The following is a 21,799-nucleotide window of genomic DNA, read 5'->3' on the forward strand; positions in this document are numbered from 1 at the left end:
AAAAATCCTGCCTCAGCTTCCTGATTGCTAGGATTATAGGTGGGCACCTGTAATTTCTGGCTACTCTAAAAGTAATTTTTAAATAATTTTAATTAAGTAAACGAGACTGGTCATTATGGATCTTCTATATCCAGATCCCTTGGGTCTAGGCAGACCTCTATTTCAACATCAGTTATCATCTCTGTAGATCACTCTCTTCTGCTTCAGAGCACTAGTGTTGGTGCAGAGCCGTGATATACATCACTGATGGTTTTGATTGACAGCACCACATTCCATCGTTTCCTCTCACTGAGTTTCGGACCTGGCTGGCAACTAAGATGTTATATAGCAGTTAGCGTGTTAGCTTTTGGTAACTGAAAAAAAGGCAGGCTTTCATCATTTCTGTCCCATTAGCCCATTTTTCTCTTCCAAGCCACATGAGAACAAAGACTATTGATTCATGTGATTGGTTTGCTAATTGAGGAATTCCAGTGTTCAGAGCCACAATAAAAAAAAATAAGTGCAATTTAATTTCTACAATAAATACATTTACTAAGTAGTTTAGTAATAACTATTCATTGACTTCCTTCGTTATAGAATTTCAGACAATTAACACTAAAAAGTATACAGGAAAGAAAAAAAAAACATGTTTACTTGTTACATTCTAGGCATAAAATGCCATGATAACAGGCAGAAGTTATACCAAGTATATTTAGTCTTAGTAGTTACACTCAGCAAAGTCATGTGCCACAGGTGAAACTGTAAAGCCTCAATAATGAAATAATAAAATATTTGCTGCCTCCAGGTTCTTTATGTAACTGACACGGGTAAAGTCAGGTGTGACTACACTGATATCAATGTCATGTATGCCTACCTGCATCCCTACAGACTTCTCTCTCCCTGGAAGTGTTACACCAGTAGAATTTTGCTTGAGACGTCTTCATGGAAATGAATGAATCACAAAACAAAACGGTATTCAGAACATTCAAGGTTTGGCTCCTCTGCTCATCAAAAGGAACTTTGTTTAACAGGGCCACGTAGCAGCTTTCTCCTTTGATTTTTTTTAATTACATCACTTTAGAATATTCATCAAAAAAGAGAAAACTATTTTGAACTAAAAGCATTTTCTGTTTTTATGACCCTAATGTGTCATACCCTTACTTCCTAATCAAGAATACAGTTTTTTTTTTGCACAGCAACCAATTAAACAGAAAAATGTTTAGCTCACTCACTTCAGAAGCTTACGCTATTTTTCTATTTTAAATAGTTCTCCAACTATTTGGCTCTCACACCATTTTTCCTGTTCTTTAACTTGAATGAGCTGGCAGAGCTACCTAGAGCGATGTAAGTTTAGCTTCTCTCTGGTGCCACCAGCAGCATAATGGGAAAATGACAGTGTGGTACTTAGCTTTAAACGTATTGATCATATTACATGTTTTATCACAATAAAAGGTTATATTGAGCTAGCATGGTGGTACACACCCGGAACAGAGCCAGCATGGGAGCATACACTGAATCCCAGCACTGAAGAGGCTAAGGGAAGAGGATCATAAACTCAAGGCCAGCCTGGGCTCTATAGTGAGACCCTGTCTCATAAAACACAAGGCAAACATTGACTTTATATGTAAGAATAACATGATAAGGATTTATGATAAACCCAGCATCTCTTCCTGGTGGATGCTGATGTACATCTGACACTTTCAGAACAAGGCATTCTGTAAAATTCTTTACCTGGAAAGGAAAAGTTACTGTGAGAAGGATGTTGTTCACATCTGACTTATTGAGAAGACACTAAACATTTGCATCTGGATTTCAAACAGTATTCATCAACCACTCACTCCAACCCACCCTCAAATGTATACAAGTTTAGCCAAGAACACACTTCTAGACAATTATACAGGTATCCATTGAGAAAAAGTAACAGATCTAGAAACACACAAAATGTAATAGATCTTAGAGCCTGAGTAATTTAGCCCATGCAATCAATACAACCTTCATCTGTGGACGATCTAATGACTGACCATTTAAAGTAAGAATCCAACCCCTCCACCTTGCTTTCCCACATATCTAAGGCATATACCATTAATTTCCACACCAAAAAAGTGTGAAATTTTAAAATGTGCAAAATTTAAAAATGATTTTGTATTGTATTATTAAAACAAATAATATTTTATTCACTAGTACTTTCCCATTATTATTTTTCTCCATGTATCTCCTGCTAATCCAATTCTGTTTATTCATTCAGCTTTTCCACCCCACTGATGACCTTCAACTTGTCCGGTTTGATTTTTTTTTCCTGTGCAGATTTTATTTGACTCAGCAGAAAATAAAAATAAAATGTGAACGAAAAGGAAGTCAAACACTGGGATGCACAGAGCACAGTGGGCAGTGCTGGCCCCGAGGCTCACAGAGAGAATGTGAGTATAGCCTGAGCATCAAAGGGTTGAGATTAAAATAAGATTGACCACCTTTGGTCCTCAAATCTAAGATTTGAAGATGCTCCGAAATCTAAGGTTTAAAGATCTGGCTTGATGGCACAAGTGGAAAATTCTTCATCATGAAGCTTTCTTTTGTGCACAAAATTAGTAAAAAGTATTGTGTAAGTTAGTTACCCTCTGGGTACGTATACTTAAAAAAAAACAGCAGTAAATAATAAACCAAACTCTTCAAATTACAAAAATCGTTGGCTTGGCATCTGTCAATTATGATAATTCATTCTGGGAGTGCAAACAGGTGTTTTCAACTCTCTCTAAAAACACAGTAGGTTTGTTTTTAGACAGTTTTCAAACATTGCCTCTAAGATTTCTCAAGAGTACATTGTCCTCCATATATTATTCTCTTTCCAAGGTGAGAAAAACAGAAGATAATTGGTTCCTTTTGAAGTCTCAGTATGTGGCCACTTGTACTGACAGAAATCCATGCATTCAAATCTGGGAAGTTCAAGCTATTTTAATGAAGAATTCCCAATGCACTGGATCCTTGCCAAAGACTGAAGTTGGGTTATTTAAAGTCCCTTTTCACCCACCTGCAAAAATTCTCTCTCTCTCTCTCTCTCTCTCTCTCTCTCTCTCTCTCTCTCTCTCTCTCTCTCTCTCTCTCTCTCTCTCTCTCCTCGCTCCCACACACCCATGAAGCACACACTTGCCCCATATCTGCAATGAATGTCCCCTCCCCCGAGTCTCACTTGAGAGTAGCTCTTGAAAACAGGAGGTCACCATTCCCTGTGGAGCTAAATACAGCTTCTCTGAGATGGGCCTTCCTTTGCAACTCTTACCATTATTTGAGATGCTTAAACACACTACTGAGGGGCTGGAGAGACAACTCAGAGGTTAAGAGCACTGGCTGCTTTTCCAGAGGTCCTAGTTCAGTTCCCAGCAACCACATGGTGGCTCACAACTATCTATGAGGTTTGGTGCCTTCTTCTGGCATATAGGCATACATGCCAGAACATTGTATACATAATAAATAAACATTTTTTAAAGCACTTCTGAAAGCTGTTAGCATTTGATAATGTTTTCTTTGCACCATTGAGCAGCTACAGCTGAGCAAACCAATGAGGGCCAGAAGCACGGGACATGGTCCCTTCCATGAGATCTGTCCAGTGTCCATCCTCTGATCAGGCTGAGATCATACTTTCCTCCTATGCTTTGCTCTAAGTATGTGGATTCAGGACACAGAGACTGCTACATTCATGTATGTCTGTGGGGAAAGTCCTTCTAACATACCCCAAAGGGACATGCCTATTTGATTATTTGTTTGCAAAATCAGTGAAGAATTTGGTTGACAAGTAACACAAATCTTACTGTTGTTCCTTGTCTAACTAACCACAAGACCAACACAGTAGCTCATCACTAGTTCCTCTTAGATGAGCTAACAGACAGGAGTTGAGTAAATGAATTGTGGTGGGTCAGGGGAATGACCTTCACATTGAAAAAAAGCGATTGATAAACTCATTAAAACTTTGTTTCCTTTGTCAGATCCTGATATCTTCTTTTCCATTTTGTGTGTGTAGATGTTCATGTGTGTGTGTGTGTGTGTGTGTGTGTGTGTGTGTGTGTGTGTGTGTGTGTACATGTTCCTCTGTGTGTGTACATGTTCATATGTGCATATACGTGCACATGGAAGCCAGAGGTTGATACTGCATGTCTTTCTCAATGGCTTCTCCATCTTTTTTTTTGAGACAGCATCCTCACTGAACCTCAATGGACCTTACTGGCTGGCCAGTGAGTCTCAGATTCCCACCTGTAGGTGTCTTCCTGTGCTGGGATCAAACACAGAGTTGTGTGCTGAGTTTGCTGGTGGTGGTGGTTGGGGCACTGGCAGTGCTGGTGAGGGGACTGAAGTCTTCGTGTGTGCATGACAAGCACGCCACCAACCGAGCTCTTGTCCCAGTCCTGCTTTCTCTGAATTCTCTCTTCTACACAGGCTCACAACAAAGGGTTGGGGTCCCGGGTACGATAGAGAAAAGCTCATCATAGAATAAATGCTCCTCTTAAAAAAGTCTATTCTTTTCCCATTTGTGAGAGAAAGTGGTGATCTTTAGTTTACCGAATTTTTTAATTTATCTTTTTCTTTCCACAACAAAGAAAGAACAAGTTTTAATGAAGATTGTAAATGCCTTTAACCTCAACCAGCAGGAAAAAAATAAAAAATAAGAGTATCATTTTTATCTAGACACAAAAACTAGATGGAAAATGCAATTATGGCGTCATAGAGATGCTACATCTAATTATATTTAATGGGAAAACTAGAGAGCTCCCATTTGATTTGTTGGTTAGAAACACTTAAATCAATCAGGACAAACAAATCTAATTCTATCATTATTAGCAATGATGTACGTGCTTCAGAAGAAAATAATCACAGAAAATGTACACTTTGCAAGATGTAGTTACCTAAAGTTCAAACAGATTATTCATGGGTAGAATGAAAGGTCAATGTCCCATTACTTCGAGACATGTCACAAGGACTACATCTGATTTATGTGCAGATACAAACTGGCATCTCTACTTGTACATGAAATTTTTTTGTTAGCAAAAAATTTTTTTCTAGCAAAAAAAAGTATATCAATAACCATGTCAATGCAGACTACCCTATTCACTAATATCAGAAAATTTTAGTCTTTAATATTTTCTCCCAGTTCTTACAAGTTAGGTATGCCTTTTATCTATGAATGTTATATCTGACCCACATGGTTTCACATTTAACCTTCTTAATTATTTTCATTTCCTTTTACTACCTTCTTCTGTATAACTAGACTAGAATTCATACACCACTAAAGAGATTCTAACACGGGAATCAGGGACATACACCTAAAGTTTAGATCGTAAATAGAGGTCAAGGACACAAGCCAGAACTGAGAGACTTCTCCTGTGAAAAGAGAATCATAGAACAAAAGGATAAAGTTCCCCTAGACAGTGGGCCAGCCTCCCAAAGTCATTTCCCCAACCCTCAGTACAGTTATCACACGGTCATTCCCAAATCTACCACAAATCCCACCATCGCCCTGCTGGGACTCTCTCCAGTTCCCACCTGCCACTCACACTGGAAAGCCTCACTTACTTGTACTTCAAGTAAGTCAAACAGTACTGTCACATCTTTATACAAATATTACTAATCATAAAGCAAGACAGAGTGATATCTACCCTCCGTAAAATAGCCCAAATGGAACAGTGTTCTCTCATTGTCAACGATAATAAAACTGTCAAGAACGTGTTAATAAAGCAATGCCTGCAAAGTGTAGAAATGTATTCTGATTAAATAAATGTTCATCATTGAAAGAACACAAACATTTTTGTGTGAAGTTATTTCCTTTTTTTTTTCAAACATCTTTCCTCAGATAATGCCTCCTAAGTGGTACCTACTCAAACTTCTACAAGAAAAGCAAAACTGGAAGTTCTTTAAAATGGTATTTTATAAGAAAACAGATCATTTCTCCTCTTCTGAATCCCCCTACATCTTCTAGTCATTTGTATTTAGTTATTAATCTTGTATGAAGGGACAACACATGATTTATAATAGTCAAAACACCACTGGTCTTTTGCATGGTTACAAAGGCTGTGACATCATACAGCCAGTCTAATAGCTAATAATGTGGAGGTTTTTCTCTGCAATGAGATTGAAATGGTTTCCACAATATTTTGAAGATTACTTCTAGAGAAAAAATTCTCTATGATCACGCCTTTTAAAAAGAACAAAATTCTAAACATCACATGTGTGATGCACCAGACTAAGGAATTTCACACCCTATGATTCCTCTATATAATTCTGTATGATGTTCTCTGTTTCCGTCTATCTTCCTTTATCAAAAAAAAAAAAACAACAATTCTACACATGTATTTCTTCCCCTGGAGAATTCTCCACATGGATGCAGTCTAATTTAATTATCCAGAATCAAATATTCCTGTCAGCAAGCGTAAAGCAATGAGTAATTTTGAGGACAGTTTGGCCCCAAAACAAACCCTAACAGAAATGAGAGTTGGGTACAGAAGGAATCCCAGGGTGACCAATTCTACTATTACATTCAGCCAGCTTCCTCCTTCATTTCCCAGAAATGAATCTTAGGGAAAACACAATTTCTGTTTCCATTCACACATGATACTAATATTATAACGACAGTAACTGCTTCGACACAGAAAGAGGGATTGTCATACTTACTTTCTTCATAATTTAAAATGATTAATGATATTATTGGTACATCTGATCTGCAAGATTTTTTAATCAGTTATATTCTAGTCCCTGTGTCTTTTGATCAGATTCCTTCAAAATAACATTAAAATACCAAAAATACCTTTTGCAACATGGTTGTCATTTGAAATGCCAGTTCTTCATGTCCCTGATCAGTTACTTACCTAAAAGGAAAAGAAAAGAAAAAACATTAAAAGTTTGGAATCATATGTAATTAACAGCAGTTAGATTTGAACTAAAAGTAAGTTTTTAGTGCACATTGACACAACTCTTTTTAATGCAAAAGAATGAAACTAAAACACAATTTTAAGTGCTCAAAAAGTAGACAAAATACAATATGAAAATAGCATATAATATGCAAGAGGCATGGATTCAAGAATATATGAGAATTTCAATAATTATGCAAATTGTTAGGGGGCATTTGAGGGGATTATGAGCAATATAAATATTTATGTTTACTCATACAAAAGGCTTTCTTGGCTCAAATTTAGTGTAGCAAGCAACACAGAGCCATATACTTTGATTGACACTTTGATCACTTCTATGCACCCAAAAATATGTTAATATAACTTATTTAAAAAACTGTTAGGTAGCCAGTTCTGTCAAGTCCATACTCGTTGCTCACTTTCCAGTGTACTACAGAAAATTAAAACTTTATGGTTGAAACACTCTAAAATTGAACTTTAGAAAAGTTAACATCTCTTATTCCACTGTATAAATCCAACACTGCTTTTCCTCACTCACGGTCTTTTCTCTTCAAATCTGAATATTTCTGTGTGTTCACTTATAAACCTAGTACATAAGCTTACACACAGCATCCTGTCAGTACACTATACCACATTCCACATTCCACATGACCTGCATGTCACTTTATTTATTATTTGTGTGTGGTGTGTGCTACCCAGGGCACATGTGTGGTGCATGCACATAACCGTGTATGTATATGCCCTTTCATGAACACATGATGACCAGAACAGGACATTGGGTCTCTTTTTATACTGTTCTCTGACTTATTAGCCTTGCAACAGGGTCTCTCACTGAACTAGAAGTCTCATTTTGACTAGACTTGCTACCAGTGAGCTTTGGGGAGCCTACTTCATCCCAATTTTGCTTTTCATTCTTTGAGAATTTCACACATGTATACAATGAAATATGATCACATACACCACCCATCCTTACTTCCCCTTAAATTTCCTAACACCTTCCCCTCTTAACCTTTTTTTTTTTTTTTAATAACACAGTTAATGCTGCTCGTGTGTGCATGGTTTGGCCGCCATCCACTGAAGCACTGGAAATCTCATCACCACTCCCATCCCCAACTCTGAGGTTACAAGAACCAACAGCCATGTCCTGCTATTCTGAGTGCTGGGGATTCCAACTCAGGTCCTCACACGTACAGAGCAACTGCTCTTACTGAGTACCTCCTCTGCCCCATGCATCTCATTTTAATGTGTGTAAATCTTGTGCATTAAGCTGCTACTGAAGAATTTGTTTAGCCATTATCTTCATAATAATCATTTAGATCAGTGGTTCTCAACCTTCCTAATGCTACAATCCTTTAATACAGTTCCTCATGTTGTGGTGACCCCCAACCATAAGATTATTTCCATTGCTACTTCATAACTGTAGTTTTGCTACTGTATGAATCATAATGTAAATATCTGTGCTCTCCAATGGTCTTAGGTGACTCCTGTGAAAGGGTCATTTGACCCTCCAAAGGGGTTGCTACCCACAGATTGAGAACCACTGATTTAGATGCTGACTTGGGTGCGCTCTACCACCTGGCTGGACATATGCCATTGTTCTTTTTTTAATTTTCCAACAATTATTTTATGTGTATGGATGTTTGTCCTGCAGGTATGTCTGCCTACCACATTTCTTATTGGACTCTTCCTTTCCAAGTTTTCAAAAATATCATTTATAATCCATACAGAACCTCTGCTACACACATTATTAAGTATTTAATTCATTTTCTCTTGCCCCCCAAAAAGCCTTTTTTATTATGCTTATCACATAGACCAATACATTAGTCTCTGCCTCTTTACTTTGGGTCTATTTTCTTTAGAAAGTTCATAGATTCTTCTATGTTTTTGTCATTTTCTTGATTGCTTAATTTTTAAAACAATTTTGAAAATGCAGGCTTCTTCCTGGGTTTCCCACATGTGGGTTAACATCATTAGGCAGGCAGACTGGGATCTGCAGAATGATCTGGGGTTGGTGGCAGTTAGGAGATCCAGATGACTCACAGGATAATACAAAAGCAAGTGTGGATTTCAGTGTGTGCATCCATTTGGAAATTGTGCTGCTTGGCACATTATATTCAAATGTTTTATACCTTTCAGAAGGAGCTTGTATTCATCAACTTCAATGTTTTTCCTGGACAGAATTTCAAAGAAAATCCACCACACAGTCATATCATTTGACTTCAGAGAAAGCTTTTTCAAGAGTATTTGCCTTACGAGAGGAAAAGGACAAAGACTGTGGGCTGAGGTTTACCAGGAAAGGGCTGGCATTGGGATCTAATTGGCCTGGCTTCAAGACCTGGCATGGCCTCTTGCTAACTACAGACAGGCCTTGTACAAATTGCTGAGCACCGAGCCTCCAGTGTCTGCATGAAATGAGGTTATTTAACGAATTACGGATAGTAAGTAGGATATGCCTGGCATAATTTGGCATGCAAAAATCAGTTATGTATTATTATTAGATTATTAGATTTGTTGACAGCAGGCTCTCTATGTCTAGGCCTAGCCCAAAGCATTTCACATACATGAACTCCTTTAATCTCACAATGACCATGTGAAATAGCACACATCCAGTCAATGGGGAGCAGATGCAGCATCTACCTCGTTCAAAACACTGAGAACGTAGGGTGCGGATGACAACCACCATTTTTCTAATGCTAAGCCAGTGTTCTCTCCAGGGTGACCTCCTGTCTTCTGCCCCTATTTCTCCCTCCCACCCCCAGTAATGTTCAGCCTTTCACACTAAGATTCCCTTGTCATTCAAGGTGGTTAGAAAAGAATGTCTTTACATTTACTTTTAGATCTAGTGAACAGCATCCGTAACCTTGAAACTGTCTTTGAAACTCACATATCAGAATATCTTTTCAACATAGTTTCTTTCCTTCATCTTGCATCCGGACCAAGCTCCTTCTATACAAGCAAACACCTGATCCTGTTTTCCTGTGCCCTTGAATCACCTCCAAACATATTTTTTTTTTAATTTGACAAAAGAAATGGCTGCACATGCTGGGTACTTCCTAGCACCCACCCGAGCGCATGTCCTTCACATCTGTGGACTTTTACTCCTCTGGCCTGCTCTTGTCCTATGCTGCCCCTACAGATTTCATCACATGAGCTCCTCTGCCCACTGGATTCCACTGGGTTTGACCCATGGGTTGACCAGGCAGCAGATTCCTAGATGGAAGAAGAGAGAGATGAAGATATTCACTCATCTGTTCCCTCCTGTTCTAACATGACTCTGGCAGTCCAGCATGCCTCTATCACCACAGCTTCTATCAGAGGGCCCCCCATTCATCCTCCAACAGCACAGTTTCCTTTACTGTGGTCCTTCTACTCTTACCTAGGATTGATCATAGTTGTCCTATGGTAATGCACCACACTCCTTATTGGTTCCTACAATTTGACTATTTTGTATGTTCATTAAACTTTCTACAATCCTAGCTGAGTATGTCCACCTATTCTTCCTCGGTGAAGGAAAAAGGGGGACTGAGGAGTGTGTAAGGAGAAAAGGATACTCCTTGGAGTTACCAAGCTTGACAAGAAATCCCAGAATTGCTTTATTACATTCATATCATTGCGATTTTTCAAATAACTTACGTTGATTTGGAACCGGCTTTTATTATTCTTGTGGACTTTGGCTAAGCCAACATACACAAACACACCTCATGTTTTCAAATATTTCATTAGCATTCCGGAAAATATGCGTACATCATGCCTATTTGATCATCAAAAAGGAATCCTTTCCATTGCAGAGCATCCAAAAAGTTTGTTTTAAATTTTCTTTAATTTATGTCTTCAAAAAGATTCATAAATCTTACATGAAAGACTCTTGAGAGATGATATTTACTTTTAGACTTAATCTAAATCCATTCAAACGCTTTTGCTGAAATTGCTAGCTGATGAGTATGAAGTTGGACAGCAATCTGCACCCAATAGCCAGTTGTGTAAACTAAGAGGCATGTGTTGTTTACCATTGCTTCTTCTTTTATTATAATGTTTGGGATGGTTTGAATGAGAATGGCCCCCATAGGCTCATATCTTTGAATTCTTGGTTCCCAGTTAATGGAACTATTTGGGAAGGATTGGGTATGGCATTGTTGAGAAGGTGTGTCACTGTGGACGGGCTTTGAGGTTTCAAAAGACTGGCACCATTTCCAGTGTGCCCTCTCTCTGCCTCATGGTTGCGGATCAAGATGTGAGTGCTCAGTTAGTCCCCTGCTCCACCATCATGGACTCTAACCCTCCCAAACTGGTTAACCAGCCCAATTAACTGGGTTTTTTTTCACAAGTTGCCTTGGTAACAGTGTTTTATCACAGCAATACAAAAGTGACTATGGCTTTATTAATTTTTTGAGAATTTCATCCATGGATGCAATGTATTTTGATCCTGTTCACTTCATACTCCTCCCCTTCCTCTTTGTTTTATAGCTGTTTTATTTAACACTCCCAGTGCATCAGAATCTACACTATACATCTGACACATAAAACACTCTTATTCTTCACGGTGTGAGTCAGGAATCACTATTTCTTTCCAGAAGAAAAAATCAACCATCACAACTGGCCCAAGCATTGTAAGTATCCATCTTAAAAGTCTGTTCTTTTTCCATCACATGTGACTGCCTCCTTTGAAAAGATTTGGTTTACTTGATAGCAGGTGAGATCAGATTTTGCTAACCATTTGTCGTATCACAGTACATCAGGCTTTTATGAGATGCAATCTAGCCTGTGGTATGATTAAGCCATTAAACTACTGTAATGTTTCCATGTGATTTTTCTCTTACCCTTAAAGGAAGATTAGAACTCCACCATGAAAAAAAAAATGAAGGACTCAGAATCTAGTTGGAGATGCTCCTATGGCTTCAAGTCTTAGATCTGTATCCTTGAGGCTGAAGGACCAGAATCCCTATAGGGCGTTTTAATAGACATGCCAAAGTGAACAGGGGAAAGCCCCTGAGGTCATGAAGGAATGCTGAGCATGGTTGAAACAGTCTTCTCCAGGGATGAGCACACCAATTAATTACCCAATACCAAATAGGCAGCCCTGAAAACATACACACAAGTAACATTATATGGACTAAGCAGGGTGTGTTTAGGAAGCTAGATGTGTATGTGCATATACATGAATACTAATTAGTGAAAAAAGAGGCCATGACTTTGAAAGAAAGCAAAGAGGAGTATATGGGAGTATTTGGAAGGGAGAACGGGAAGTAATAAATTACAAAATTGTATTATAATCTCAAAAATACAAGAAAAAATTAACTTTTTAAATGACTCATTTATTCTTATTTTATGTGCATTACTGTTTTGCCTGCATGTATATCTGTGTGAGAGTGTCAGATTCCCTGGAACTGGAGTTACACACAGTTGTGAGCTGCTATGTGGGTGCTCGGAATTGAACCTGGGTCCTCTGGAAGAGCAGCCAGTACTGTCAAGGAACGAGCCATCTCTCCAGTCCCAACCAAAAAAAATTAAATAACTGACTCGAGTCCCACAAGATGTTCTTTACGGAGATTTTCTGGGCTCTCCAAGGTAATCCTTCTGCATAATGAAACGTGAGGATAATTCTTATTTCGGGGGTCTCTGGACCTGCAAGATTGGCATAAGTATCACCTAGGAACTTAGACATTCGAATTCTCGGGCCCCCTTCCATCTCCTGAATTAGAAATTCTCAAGTGGAACCCACTGCTATGTGTTTTAATGAGGCTTCAAAAAAACTCTGGTACACTCCCAAGGCACTTTCCCGGATCTTCCGTCCTGTTCATGCTTTTGTACACACACCATCAAGAGCCATCCTGGAGTCAAGGACTGGTCACTCGCCCAGTTTCCATGGTGCCTCTCTGAGCACCCACAAGCATGCCCACCATTTATCTTTCTTGGTCTATTTTATCTAAATTAAGACCACAGTTTCAACAGATGTAGTGTCCACATTCACAAAACCTTACTAGGAGCCATCAAAATTACAAACAAGTATTCAGATACTTAAATCACAACCACTGTTTTAAATTTCCTGGAACTGTGTGTGTGACCATGGATTTCAGATGGCTATTCTTATGCTATTTTACAAAATCTTTCCATAGTGCACTTCATATGTGGTCAACAACCCTCTGTGTGCCTTAGTACCAATTTAGAAAGTGTAACACTGAGGCATTAACAAGAAGTTTCCATCGGGGCGGGGAGATAGTCACAGTGAAAAAAGAATATGGTCCCCAAGTATCAAAAGGATAGCACAAGTTCTCAAAAACTTGCCCAATTAAAGCCCCGGGCATATTGGTAATGACATCGTATCACAGAATATTAATTGTGGACCAAGTTCTTTTTGGCTTTTGTTATCTTGAAGTGCTAACAGGGCCGGATCCAGCGTCTCACACAATAGCCCAGGACACTGTATGCTGCGTGCTGAGCAAAGCATTCCGTCTGACATTTAGAACTGTTGAGCTACTTTTAATTTTAGTTCCAATTTCCAGAGGCTGACAAAGACGCAGAGCCCTTGCTTTTAGCTCCCATGGAGCCACTCCGCAGAGCCGTAGAGGAGGACGCGTTGCCACTGACCGAACGTGCATTGTTCCTTTTGCCGAATAACGGAAAAACTCAGCCCTGGCCCTTCATACATGTTGATTCTTCTCCGAGAGAGAGGAGAGACGAGGCAGTCAGAGCGCTCCCCTCTCTCCCGTGAGTCTGTAACTCTCTTTGTGTTAACGATGTCTTACACTTAGCTCCGTTTAAAAAGCTTCCTTTGCCTCCTTCAGATTCACTATTCAACTCCATTCTCCCGGCCTTAGGCTGGGAATTAGGATTCCATGGTCAACTATGTCATGGCTCTTGGTTTTCATTCTTGCTCAACAGAGATTTTGCTGCAAGTTTGGCAAAGATGAGACACTGAAAACTGCTTGCTCCCGATGAAACTTTAACTAGACGAACACTTTCACCATCAGCATCGGTTTTCTTAGTATCTCCTTTTACCCTCAGCAAAAAAGCAAAACAAAACAAAGAACAGCAATAAAAAACTAACTAAATAAATATTTAAAAAATTAAAAAAAAAAACACCATCTCCCACTGAAAATGAAGACTCACTATTTTAACCTAGTTTCCCCAAACCGTTATTTTTAGCAGCTACCTAGATAGTAGCCACAGGCACAGTTGCTGACCCTCCTTCAGAGCCATGTTCCAGGATGTGCTTCTATTCACTCCTTATAGCTGTCCAGCCACAACTACTAAAAACCTATGAGCTAAGGATGTAACTCGGTGGTAAGGTACCTGCCTAGTAGGTACAAGATCCTGGGTCAACAAGAAAAATCCCATATCTGACCAAGTGGGTGAATATTTAGATGACTTTGTAGGGACCCCCAGGAGCTAAAAGCAACATTATTAGCTCCCTTCCTTCCTTGATTCCCATAAAAGGCATACAGTATTAACAGTGTATAGGCATTCTCTGTGTTTCAAAGTAGATAGAGATTGCACAATTAAATAAAAGTGTAATTACTAATAATAATAACTGTTGTGGGATATTTGTACACTGTGCGAAGATGTATTGCTGGGATTGGTGTTATAAAAAGCTGAATGGTCAATAACTAGGCAGGAGGTATAGGCGGGACTTCCGGGCAGAGAGAGAACTCTGGGAAGAAGAAAGGCAGAGTCACCAGCCAGACACAGAGAGGAAACAGGAGGTGCAGGATAGAAGAGAGGTAACGCCATGTGGCAGAACATACATTAATATAATGGGTTAATTTAAGTTATAAGAGATTGTTGAGGTTGTTGAGATAAGCCCAAGCTAAAGGCCAAGCTTTCATAATTAATCATAAGTTTCTATGTCGTTATTTGCAGGCTGGCAGTCACAAGATATTCTGACAAGAAAACTTGCTACAAATAACTTATAATGTATATGTCCCTAATATCACCAAAATTATACTGACTTACGTTACATATATTATCTTAATTATTATTCAAAACAACCCTATGAAAGCTCTCCTATGGTCTATATTCCATAGAAAAGGAAAATGAGGATGTAACAATGCATGCCCACAACCATACTACTGTCAACAGCAAATGCGAAACAAAACTCAAGGCCCCATTTCCCTGCCTAGTGATGCCTGTTTTTGCTAATGCTTTCCTAGTCAAGCTACTGTAACTACAGAAATTGTGTTGGGGTTGGGGATTTAGCTCAGTGACAGAGTGCTTGCCTAGCAAGCGCAAGGCCCTGGGTTCGGTCCTCAGCTCCAGGAAAAAAAAAAAAAAGATATCAATGGACCAAGCATCCAAGGGCTTGCCGCTAAATAAGCTGAATTTGAAGGCAGTTCAGAGAAGAAAGTAATTAGAATGACGGAGAAGGCTGAGAGGACCCAAATGGATATAAACATCATCACTACTGATGAAAACAAGTGCACCACGGAGGACTTCTCAAGGAAAGTGTAGAGGCTGTGGGAATCTGTCGGAGTCCAGCTCTGATCTGTTGAAGGGCTCTTGGAGGGGAGAAGAGAGGAATGAGGAAGTATTAGATAGAAAGATAGAAGGAGACGATAAGAAAGATGGAGACACAGGATAGCTTCGAGAGGGCTCTAGGTCAATACCCAGTCGCCTCAAGGTTTATTCCAAAGAGCTTTTTATACAATTCCAAGAAGCGGGGCAAAAGACCTCCCCCTTTCAAGATCCAAGGCACAACGTACAGCCAAGTGTAGACCCTTCAAAACACCTGGTAACCACGCCTGTGGGCAAATCATCCTATTATGCAGCCCTGCTGAGTAAAGCAAGCCCAGATTCTCTGACCCTGAGTAAGTTCTCACTAGAGAGCCTCTGTGGGCCCCCACAGGAGGCCTGGGAATACACCACTCACGCCGGAGCACTGTTAACATCAGGAGAATAAATAAAACAGCTGGAGCTAGATCTTATAGGTCTTAAATGAAAACTACTACCAATGATAACTTACAATGTTCCAAGCTGTGCAGTTTGACCATTACTGAGAGATGACCAATAGTACCCAAGATATTTAAGTTAAAAAAAAAATGACATGATCTGTGGGGAAATCTGAGGAAATCTGTTACATGAGTGAACAGACTTGAGTTGGAGAGAAAAAGAGATGACTATGTGGAAACAGAAAACAAGTGTTGGCCTAACAACCTGGTTAATCTGTGTCTCTGTTGCTGTGGGAAACCCATCATCAAAGGCAACTTGAGGAGAAAGGGCTTATTTCATCTTATAGCTTTTAGTCCATCATCAAGGGATGCTAAGGCAGGAACTGAGGCAGAGACCATGGAGTAATGCTGCTGACTGGCTTGCTCTCCACAGCATGCTCAGTCTGTCTCTATCACCTTCTTACACCATCCAGAACCACCAGGGCTAGCACTGCTCACAGTGGGTCAGGCCCTTCCATATCAACCATTAATCAAGAAAAGGCCCCCACAGATCTGTCGAGGCCAATTAATGGAGCCATTTTCTCAACTGAAGCTTGCTCTTCCTAGGTGACCCACATGTTGTCAAGCTGACAAAAAAAACTAACCTAACATACCAAGAGGAGAACTACAGCTCCTGGCTCCTAAAAGACACATTTGGTCAGCTAAGCCTCTGGGCTTTTTTCTGACTCCTTTTTCCCAGGTCGGCATTAGAGCTGGTGTCAGCAGCAGTAGGCACTGAACTGTGAGCTCCCCAAAGCAGGGAACGCTGGCTTAACATGAATGGTGGCCGTGAACTTGGCACTTGAGCATATTTACTGAATAAAAGAAAGAAGGAATGAGCTAAAGTGATCATGGAAACACCAAATTCCAAGCTTAATGTGATGGAGGTAGGAGGAAACCACAGAGAAGCAAAAATGGAAATACATTCACACAAAACTTTGACATAAAGCACACTCCCCTACGATGAAGATTAAATAATGTTTCATTGTAACCAAAGACAATGAAGAGGCTGGATCTGGATGATTTGAACAGTCCAGCCGTTCAAAAGAGAGGCAGGTTTGAAACCATTAGGGAGATCTGGATATATTTTATAAGAATTATATTAAAGAAGTTTAAGGAACTGGGGAGATTGCTCAGTGGTTGAAGCGCCTGGTGTGTAAACATGAAGACTGGAATTTGGATCCACAGAACTCATATAAAGGCTCAGTGGATAGGGTATGGTGTCCCCCCTGTAATTTCAGCACTCATGTGATAGAGGAAAGGGATCCCTGGAATAAGTTGGCTAACAGGAAGCTCTGGGCTCAAGTAAGAGACCTTGCCTCCACGAATAAAGTGGACAGCAATCAAAGAAGATCCTGCCATCAGCTTCAAGGAGGCTTCTACACACACGGACATGTGTGCATGCACCACCACAAAACAGGTATTCACACACATTCAAACACATACATTGGGCATTGTGGCACACACCTATACCCTCAGCAATGGGGGAGGCAGAGACAGGAAGATCCTGAGGGCTCACAGGACCACCAGTCTGGTCAATCAATGAATTCCAGCATCAATGGCACCCTGCCTCCAAAGCAAGGTAGAGGCCAGGCACGTTGGCATAATAGCATTGACATTAAAAGTGTGATGGACACAGGAATGTTAAAAATACAATCTAGGCCGGGCGGTGGTGGCGCACGCCTTTAATCCCAGCACTCGGGAGGCAGAGCCAGGCGGATCTCTGTGAGTTCGAGGCCAGCCTGGTCTACAGCGCGAGATCCAGGAAAAGCGCAAAGCTACACAGAGAAACCCTGTCTCGAAAAACCAAAAAAAAAAAAAAAAAAAAAAAAAAAAAAAAAAAAAAAAATACAATCTAATTTACACACATTTACAATTTACTTCCAATATTAATAAAATAGCTCAAAGGGGCCTATCATGTATCCGAATTCTAGAAAGAAAATTGTGTAGTTTTTACCCTCATGTCTATGTTAACGGCTAAGAAAAATGTTTTTATAGGGGCTTGGATGGAAAAAGAGGTAACTGTACATGTGTCTTTATGTAAGTAATAGCATAAATATCAAATATCAAAACAAAGGAAAATGCATGAAGAAATATACACATAATTTTAAAATTACTTTGAATGTCACTAATGAAATACATGAATACATATTAATTTATGCAAAAGGTTTGATAAAAAGGGAACTCTTTGGACTCAGATGTAGAGAATCAACTTAATCCCTGAGGACTCACCTCCAGTCCACTAAAGAAGTGACTTTCCTACCTCAACTAGTGGGAAAAGTGAGACAAAACCCAATACACATTATCTACACTACACTAAAATGCACTTTCCAATAACTCTTTCAATCGTTTTTGTTGTTGTTTTGGTTTGGATTTGTGCTGCTGGAGAAGGAACCCAGGGCCTTGCATGTTCTAGGCAGACACTCCACCGCTGCACTACACCCTCTGCCCTTCTTTTTGTTTTAAATAAAATCCGTGACACTGTGCTCACTGGCCAGGCTTCCCAATCCTCAACAACCTGGGTTGAGCCTGCTAAAAAGAAGCCAGCAAGAGTTAGGAAACACCTTTTCCTTTCCGAGCAAGGCATTCACAAAGGCTGAAAATACCCACAGTGCTACTTCAGATAGCTCAGCCCAGAGGGAAATATCGGAACTGACAGGCTTAGGCCAGTGTCCACAGGGCAGCCATTCCTTCACGGAGCTGAAGAACTCCAGAGGAAGATGTCACCTCCCCCTCTGCCTCCTGCTGTGCAGAGTACACCAGGGAAGCTGGGCTCCTGTGGAGAGCGGTGGGAAGGAAATTGTGAGCTTAGATAATGAAGGCCTTCAGACAGAAAAGGGGGGAGGCAGTATTTCATTCATTTTCATTATTCTCGAGACTATGTGTAAATTTCCTAATTAACGCCTAAATCAGGAATCTGAATCTTTGAAATACTAGTCAATAATGCTTTCAAAATGTTTGGCTTAACTGGAAAACCCTCGCAGACAGTATTTCAGCCCATCAGCCAGGCTCACATCAACGGATGAGTCATATCAGTGAAGCTATCTCTAATGGGATGTGATGGAGATGGCATTTTATTCTGGGATTATCTTCCCCAAAGCATAATGCAGTCTAATTATGAGGGGAAAAAAATCACCCCACAAATTTCAACAGAGGGATATCCCACAATGACCTCAGTGCCTCAGCACTCCTCAAACTGTTAAAGTCACTGAAAATAGGGAAAGCAATACACTGTCACAACACAGAAGACACTAAGAAGACAGGACCAAAGTGGCCTGCTGGAATGGAAAAATGTGCTTGCCATGCAAGCTTGACAGCCTGAGTTTGATCCCTAGAACCCACATAAAGATAGGAGATAAAGGAATGCACGCCATGGTGTATCCACACACAAATCATAAACACATACATATACACAGTAACAAATAATTTTAAAAAATAATATTCAAAACAATCACCCAATAATCTCAATCAACTGTGTACCTTAGTCATCACAATAAAACTAATAAATGTAATTAATAATGTGTACCAATTACAATATATGCACCAGATTAATATGAGATGTTATTTATGGAAGCAATAGCAGATGTTCAAGTTTGTTTCTCTGTTATTATGATTAAACACTGACCAAAAGCAACTTGAGGAGGAGAGGGCTTACTAGGCTTACACTTCCAGGTCACAGTCCATCATCAGGGAAGTCAGGGCAGGAACTGAAGCAGAGACCAGAGAGGAATGCTGTTTCCTGGCTTGCTTCCCCTCCTCCTACTCGGCCAGCTTTCTAATACAATCCAGAACCACCTGCCTAGGGGTGGCACAGCTCACAGTGGGCTGGACCCTCCTACATCAATGATCAGTCAAGACAAGGCTCCTGTAACACGCCCACAAGCCAGCATGACAGAAGCAATTCCTCAAATGCAGGCTCCCTCTTCCCAGGTAGTTTGTGTCAATACAAACAAAAACTAACCGATACTCTAGAATACTCTTACTACCTGCTCAACTTTTCCATAAACATTAAACTGCTTTGAAATAGAACATAAAAAAAGAAAAATGGTTGGCCTATCCCTTCATGAAATAAACTAAAGTATTTTGCTGTGGGATGTCTTTCTGTACCCTGTGAATATGTGTTGCTCTGATTAGTTGATAAATAAAGCTGCATTGGCCTATGGCAGGGCAGGATAAGATTAGGCGGTACATTCAAACTAAAGACCAGACAAAGAAGGGTGGAGTCGGGGAGACGTCAGCCGGCCGCCCAAGGAGCAACAAGATGCTAGCAGACTAGTTAATGCTATGGCCACATGGAAATATATAGATTAATAGAAATGGGTTGAGTTAAATTATAAGAGCTAGCTAACAAGAAGCTTGACCCATAGGCCATACAGTTTATAAGTATTATAAGTCTCTGCGTGTTTACTCGGGACTGAGCAGCTGCGACCATGGGTGGAAGAGATTCATCCCAACCGGGCAGGACCAAAGAAACTGCTGACTACAGTATTTTTCATCTTTTAAATTTGTACTTTGATGTATGTTTAACAAATTAATACTATGATTAAACATTAAATTTCTGTTTATTCAGGATACTTGAATATACGTAATTTCTCCATCACCCCTAAATAGAATTCCCAGCTTCAAAAGGAAAATATAGAAAAAATTAGCTCTGAGGTTACTGAGATGATGGGAATTCCAAGCTACTGCAGAAACACCTGAGTTCAGATGCCTGCTGAAGGGGCGTTTTGCTGCTCCAAGCTAAAAGGGAGTGCTCTGGGAACTGCAGTGCATTGCTCTTGGCGATCCCAAGCAGGTGTACAACCACTGACCAAGAAACTGCATGCTACGGGAAAACAGGCTTCCATCTGGCCTCCCCTTGTCTGAGGAGACAAAAGCTCATCAGTGTCTGGACATTTTTAGGGCAAGAAAAATCTCCCAGAGATCATTGCCTCAGCTCCTTCGTTTTCACATGGAAGGGAATTTTAGCAGCTAATTCACCTCTGAGAAGCAATTCTCTTACTGCTTGGACAATATGTGAAAATAAAAGACACGATATCTTGAGGTATTAAAGAGCCAGCCTCTTTTTTAAATCATATAGCCAACAGTATTGACTTGAGACAGATGCTCTTCTTCATTTAAATTCTGCCTCAGTTAGGGTTGCTATTGTTAGAGTGAAGCACCATGACCAAAAGCAAGTCGGGGAGCATCTATTTGGCTTATACTTCCATTTTGCTGTTCATTATTGAAGGAAGTCAGGACAGGAGCTCAAACAGCGCAGGAACCTGGAGGCAGGAGCTGATGCAGAGGCCATGGAGGGCTGCTGCTTACCAGCTTGCTCACTCTGGCTTGCTCAGCCTGCTTCTCTAATAGCACCCAGGACCACCAGCCCAGGGATGGCACCACCCACGATGGGTTGGTCCTTCCCACATCAATCACTAATTAAGAAAATGACCTATAGGCTTGCCTACAGCCAGCCCAATGTTGTCAAATGAGGTTCCCTCCGCTCAGATGACCTTAGCTTATGTCAAGATGACATAAAACCTAGCCAGCACAAACTCTTATTATGTGACAAATGGAGAGGAGAACTTAACTAGGGCAAAGGTATGAGCAAGAAACACTGAACAAAGAAAGACAGAAACGATGGTCTGAGGCAATGTGTGTGTGCACACAGCAACGCCAGAAGGAGAGGGTTTTCCCTCAGACCAGAAGCTAAAGCCATACCGGGATTTTGGAAACAAAAGTTTTCATTTTGCCTAGATGCAAATTTAAACCATCGGTCGATTCCTCGGTGCCAGGACTCAGAGAACTCGGTGAGAGCACTGTAGGCTCACGAAGTCAATCAAGACTCATCCAGTTCGGTGGCCAGAAAAGAAAGTGTGTGTACACCTTTCTGTTCTAGTCTACTTTTAGTGAGAGCCAGCAGCATGGTTGAGGAAGGGCCTCCCCCTGTGATGCAATCGTACTTGCTTATCTGCATACAGTTAGTAAGCATGCCCCTTCACTCTGAAGTGCAGCGGGCTGTTCTGC

The 21,799-nt window shown here is 40.3% G+C and overlaps 1 protein-coding gene across 2 annotated transcripts in view; it reads right to left on the reverse strand.

Moving 5' to 3' along the window:
- Ank2 (ankyrin 2) overlaps positions 1-21,799 on the reverse strand; it is a 596,871-nt gene that overhangs the window by 426,878 nt on the left and 148,194 nt on the right. Inside the window, exon 2 of one of the 2 annotated variants that reach the window (XM_052731615.1) lies at positions 6,767-6,827. The exons of the other annotated variant lie outside the window; for it this stretch is intronic. Coding sequence (XP_052587575.1) covers positions 6,767-6,787 — 21 coding nt within the window. The 5' untranslated portion in view covers positions 6,788-6,827. The remainder of the gene's footprint in view (positions 1-6,766; positions 6,828-21,799) is intronic. 2 annotated transcript variants of the gene reach the window in all.

The sequence above is a fragment of the Peromyscus californicus genome, unplaced genomic scaffold (genome assembly GCF_007827085.1).
Source record: "Peromyscus californicus insignis strain IS unplaced genomic scaffold, ASM782708v3 Scaffold_9__1_contigs__length_137607984, whole genome shotgun sequence".
Classification (NCBI taxonomy): Eukaryota; Metazoa; Chordata; class Mammalia; order Rodentia; family Cricetidae; genus Peromyscus; species Peromyscus californicus.